The sequence below is a fragment of the Silene latifolia genome, chromosome 10 (genome assembly GCF_048544455.1).
Source record: "Silene latifolia isolate original U9 population chromosome 10, ASM4854445v1, whole genome shotgun sequence".
NCBI classification, from domain to species: domain Eukaryota; kingdom Viridiplantae; phylum Streptophyta; class Magnoliopsida; order Caryophyllales; family Caryophyllaceae; genus Silene; species Silene latifolia.
Window position 1 is genome coordinate 77,947,453 of NC_133535.1, and position 6,008 is coordinate 77,953,460.

The 6,008-nt window shown below is 35.2% G+C and overlaps 1 protein-coding gene across 1 annotated transcript; it reads right to left on the bottom strand.

The window, feature by feature from the left end:
* Window positions 1-4,517: 4,517 nt before the first annotated feature.
* On the bottom strand, window positions 4,518-5,417 carry LOC141607809 (uncharacterized). The gene is made up of 2 exons (XM_074427155.1): window positions 5,251-5,417; window positions 4,518-5,139 (listed from the first exon to the last, which is right to left on the bottom strand). The coding sequence occupies exons 1-2, from the start codon at window positions 5,415-5,417 to the stop codon at window positions 4,518-4,520; spliced, it is 789 nt and encodes a 262-aa protein (XP_074283256.1).
* Window positions 5,418-6,008: the final 591 nt, after the last annotated feature.

Genomic DNA, 6,008 nt, shown 5'->3' on the forward strand with positions numbered 1-6,008 from the left:
CCCGAGTATTTAAAAATTTAAATTACACCAAAATTAATCTTCTAAGATAAACTAATTCCTTTTCTTTTCCAAATTCTTGGGGCATCAACAATAGAAGTTTGTCAACAAAGGTTTGTGTATTTTTTAGAAGTTTGTTGACAAACCTCTCTATCGTTGGTAATGGGGTTGAAGTTCATAGATGAGAATAGTTACAATTTTTGTATACAGGTTTGTGTTTTTAGTTGTGAGTGATAGTGGACCCATGTAATATGCTTTTATGAGGTTTGTCTATATTTAAGAGGTTTGTCTATTGTTGTATTGAGGTTTGTTGTTAGAGAGGTTTGTGTGATGAGTGATGTGGCATTAGACAAACCTCATTTAAGGTTTGTCTATTGATAATGCCCTTAAATTGATAATATCGTCCAAATAAATGACAAAATTACCCTTTTAACTAATTAATTATCCCTCCCATCATAACCAATTTTGGAACCTTTATTACCACTTCTCCTCCTCCTACGCTCATCCAATCTTAAACTTTAATCTTTAAAATAACTTTTTCTAACAATATTATTTAAAATATTAAAGTAAACCATTCCCCATTCGCTAGTTTCAAGCCATGTAACCTTAATTATCTTTTTAGTATTCAAAATTATTTTTAATTTTAATCAATCTAAAAACTAGAAATTTGGGTAAAAATCTGAATTAAATGCTAATGACACATTAATGTATGTTAATCAGATTAATAAATTCGCGGTTGTGGTGTTGAGTCACTCACACAAACAACCCCTTACCCTCACTCATTCTGCTTGTGATATTAACCACATTAGCGGTTCATGAAAATTTACTAATTGTATATGCCTTTCGTCAATCATTGATTCAACACAAAAACTACATGAATTTCCGTAGTGAATTATTTGGGTGATTTGATATAGTTATTTTTTCTGTTTATTTGATGATTTAATTTTTTATATGAAGATATTAATACACTACTAATAATACATTGTAACATGAGCCACATTCTTAGTCTCGCATTTACTTTGCTTAGTAATATATAATTAGTGGCTATGTTGTTTGGCTTTCCGGTTGCTCGAAACTCCTATACTCTTGTACTATAAATTGATATGTTGACAAATCTTAACATGGTATCAGTGAAAATCTCAACAAAATTAAAATCCTAAAATCATCTACCATAGTCGCCATGACTAACGGCGACGGTGTTTGTAATACTCCGTATTTTATAATTATATAATAATATTATGTTATATTTTATATGAATTGTGTTTGAGATGGAATAATGAAAATAATAATAATAATAATAATAATAATAATAATAATCATAATAATAATAATAATAATAATAATAATAATAATAATAATAATAATAATAATAATAATAATAATAATATACGTGTAGTATATACCGCACTCACCTTATATATACCCTACCTTGTCCACCCAACCCTTATCCTTCTGTAATCTCACAAAATCCACAAATATGAGATAAGAGAGATAGAGAGAAAGAAAGAAAATGGAGATTTTGCCCTCCGTCTTGAGATCGTAAGGTAAATCGTCTTATACTAGCCTTTATATTATTTATTTTATACCTTTAACCCGTCCCGACCTTGACCCGTCTTTGACCACCCTATAGGCTGTCGTTGACCGCCCATTTAGGCGGTTTGACCGAGTTTAAAAGGAGGGGTTTGGGATATAGGTGAACCGCGAGTTAGGGCTTCGGTTTTAGGGACTTTATGAGTCGGATTTGGTCCGGTTCTAGGTAGGCTTGGGTCGAGGGTGGTAAAATGGGTCGAGTGGTGGTTGTGGGTGGTCGTGAGGGTGGCCGGAGGTGACGGTTTCAAAGGTAAAATGAGGGGTGTCGAGGGTGGTGGTGTTGTTGTTGTTTATTGTTGGGTCGGGTTGTTGGTGGCGCGTGGGTGGTGTCGTGGTGGCCGGGAGTGTCTGGGCCTGCAGTGGTCAGTAGGGACCCACGGTGGAGCTGGGTGGCGGTGTTATGGTTGTTGTTGTCGTGTGGGTTGGTGTTGTTATTGGTGGTTGTCGTTATTGTTGTTATTGTTGTTGTTGTCGAGTGGTGTGGTGGGGGCTGTAGTGCGGTGGCTTATGGTGATTGGGGCTGGCCGGTGGTGGCAGCAGCTGGTGGTGGTTGCCATGAGTAAGGGGAGGAGTCACGGGTTGAGTTGAGTCGGGATTAGAATAGCTTAATTAAAACAGGTTTATATTTAATTAATTAATTCGTGTTTAATTTAATTAGATTAGTAAGTAATTAAATTTATTTAATTACTTTAATTAGGTGACGGTTTTATGAAGTGGAATTATTATTTGATCGGGTTTTCTTATGGAGCTTGCGAAAAGGTAGGTTTATCCTACTCAGTTTCAATAATGTGTCTATTTGTTAAATGAGTTGGTTGTCATTAATTGCATTTAATGAGTCGATAATTGGCATGTTATACGGTATCTTGCATCCATTGTGTTTGTCATGTAGATGGGAGGATATTGCGGTGTTGGTTGGTTACTTGTTCTATGGAGACGGAAGGCGGTTGAGAGACCGTCTTCCGCTTGAGTCGCCTATTGGGGTTTCCCACCCCAATAGGAATGTGTACATTAATAACTTAAGTCTTGGAGGGACGCGTGTGGTGAGACACGGCGTCTGGCAGGGGACCCGAGTCGCTCTTGTGCCCGGTACCACCGACGTGTTCGGAGTACCTTGTGTGAGTATGGTGTCGTGGACGTGTTCCTGGCACCAACGGTTGTGAATACGTCTGGGCGTGTCTCGGTACCGGCGTGACGGTTGGATAATTGTGTGTCATTCATATCATGGTCATATTGTTGACTCACGCACTTGAGTCGTGTCACACTTCATATATCGTTACTGATGAAGAGTCTAACACGGGTGAAATACACGAGAGAGAGAGAGAGAGAGAGAGAGAGAGAGAGAGAGAGAAAGAGAGAGAGAGAGAGAGATAGGGGGGGTGAATTGAGTATTTGAAAAACTTATGCCCACTTTTTATTTTATATCTAAGTAATTAATTATTTAAAGTTTATTGATTAAACTTTAACTAATTAACTAAACGATTATAAACGTAATGAAATGAACGATAAAGAAAACTGCAAAGACACACAATATTTGAAGTGGTTCAGCTTCACACGTCGAAGCCTACGTCCACTATTCTCGATTTATAATTTTAGTACCTTTCTCCGGATTACAAAATTATCAATCCAACTCGTATAACTAACTCTATTTATAACTCAATTTGAATATCACTAGATTTTTGGTTTTAACTATCTTAAATTACTAAAAAAGCACTTGATTGTTCTTCTAAGAGTTCACACAATTGAACGAGTAATAAACAATATGAAGTACTATTATCTTTTAACGTAACCTTAAGAATAATACGCAATTTAAAGAGCACGGCTTTTCGTAAAGATTTCTAATGCAAAGCAATAAAAATACTTGATTAAAATTAAACTCAAATTATTTGCAAGGAATTTTTATATCTCGAAAAGCTGGTTTGAATTGATGAACATCATGAGTATATATAGTAGAAGAGAAACACTAGGGTTTAGTCGAAACCCTAAAGATGTCGTGAGGCAAGGTAAGTTGTTCCACAAGAAACAAATCTTATCCTTTCTTAATTTAATCTACTAAATATTTTAACGAAGTAAATAAGGTAAATTTAATATATTTGATAAGATATGAAATATCTTATGGCAATATATCATGGATTTGACATAAAAGAATTTACTTGCATAGGGAGTAAGTTCGGCTTCCACACTGCTCATATGCCCTCCTTGGCCGAAACCCTAGGTTAAAATATCAAGGGATAGATTAGGATTAGGTTTAGATAATTTAGTAAACCCTAGGTAGCATGACGACTCACAAGTCGTTTTACTTACCAATAGGATAATGTAAATTATTTATTCTAAGCAAACCACATTACGTCGCTATCATATATACACATGATTTCGAAACATGTTTGAAAAATTTTATCTTTTGAAAAATTATTTTAAAACTATTAAAATCGAGCCTTCAAATGTAACCCTAAGTTATATTACAAATAGCTATAACTTTAAGTTTGGTAAGTAAAGTTATAGGTGAAATAGCTATAACTTTACCTTCCCAATATTAATTCTTAAGATACCGTTATTAGAGGAAGACCTATACTAGCTAATCTTCCTGGAGATCTTCAGTGATAAGATCTTCTCTTTATCTGAGTGATCATCATACTTGAAACTTGTTACAGTTACTATGACGCTTTAAGAATCTTCAATGTTATAACTCAAGCCGCTATAACATTACTTGAGTGATGCTTCACAAATCTTCAATGTTATAGCCAAGATTGATATAACATTACTTGCTTGTATTGTAAACTTTAATCAATCTATTTAAAGACTAACAAACAATTACGAGCAAAAGTATATATAATATAAAGCACACACTTTTTTGGGAAAATGTAAATCTTTCATTAATATCATAATCTCCATACAAACTTCTTTTAAGGCAAAGTCCATTGGACCTTTGTTCCTTAATTACTCCTAATTACATTCAACCATGCTAAAGTACAAACATTTTGACACTTAATTTGACAATTCTTTAGCCTATTAACTACATCACACTTAACCTGTTCCACCAGTTTCTCAGGTCGTAATAAAAACAATTCCACTCTACTCTTGTTACGGCACATCCAGATGTGATACATCAGTGAGGAGACAATGATGCCAAGAGCCTTCTTTTGAGTAAGGGTCCTAGACCTCAAAGCTATCCACCACTGTATACAATTTGCAAATGGAATCTGAAACGAGCACCACTCAGAAACCAACCTGCAACAAGTAGCACTGTAGACACACGCAAAGAAAAGATGCTTGTGATCCTCAGGCATAATTCCACAAAGATAGCAGCTATTATGTTGAGCAATTCCCATATTCATCAGTCTGTCTTGGGTGAGAAGTCTCTGTTGAACAATCAACCAGCAAATAAATCTGTGCTTAGGGAGCACCCACCTGTTCAGATGCCATGAATGCCAGTCAACAATACCAGTGTCTGGTAGCAACCAACTGTAACCAGAATTGATAGAGTATTGAACATTCTGCGCCCAAATGCAGTCCTTCATCAGAGTCTTTATTTGACAAATTTTACGCCATGCCAAGCTGGAATTTAAAGGTGGTTCATAATCTTTCCAGATATCACTCTTAATATAAATAGCATGTACCCATTTCACCTAAAGGTGATCTTCTTTCTTCTCAATCCACCAAACATACTTAGCTATGGCAGCACAGTTCCAGATTTGAAGATTCTTGATGCCTAGCCCCCCTTGTTTCTCAGCTCTGTAGACCTTATCCCAGGCCACCATGGCAGGTCTACTCTCAGATTCCTTGCCATGCCATAAAAAATCTCTGCAAATGGCTTCAATCTGCTTGATCACCATTTTTGGGAGGATAAAAATTATTGATGCCTAGCCCTCCTTGTTTGTAGAATCTTACGATCCTATTTATTTGAAATTTTCTAGATGTAGAATCATAATACGATTCTACGATCTTACGATCCTACTCCATAGTAAACATATTAAAATATATTTTTATATAATGACATCGTAAAATTCAAATTTCATGTAATTTGTAGAAACATGTTCATGAAATTATACTAAACTCATTAATTATCAATATTTTGGGTATAAATAAGTGTTTTGATCCTCAATTATATATTTTTACCAAATGAAAACCTATATTTAGTGAATTTGTAGAATCTTACGATTCTATGATCCGATTCTACCGATTCGATCCTACCCTCCCCATCGATTCAAAGTAGAATCTCGATCCTAACAACATTGATCGAAATATGAAAAACAACAATTGTTGGGTTGGTTTGAGTTATACTGTTACCCACCTATTGTAGATGGGTAGAAAAACAACAATTGTTGTCTTATGAAAAACTACAAGTTTTTGGATGATCCTCCAAGACACCAGAAAAGATGCCCTCCTCTTGGTTGCACCCAAGATTATACCCTAAAATTAATACT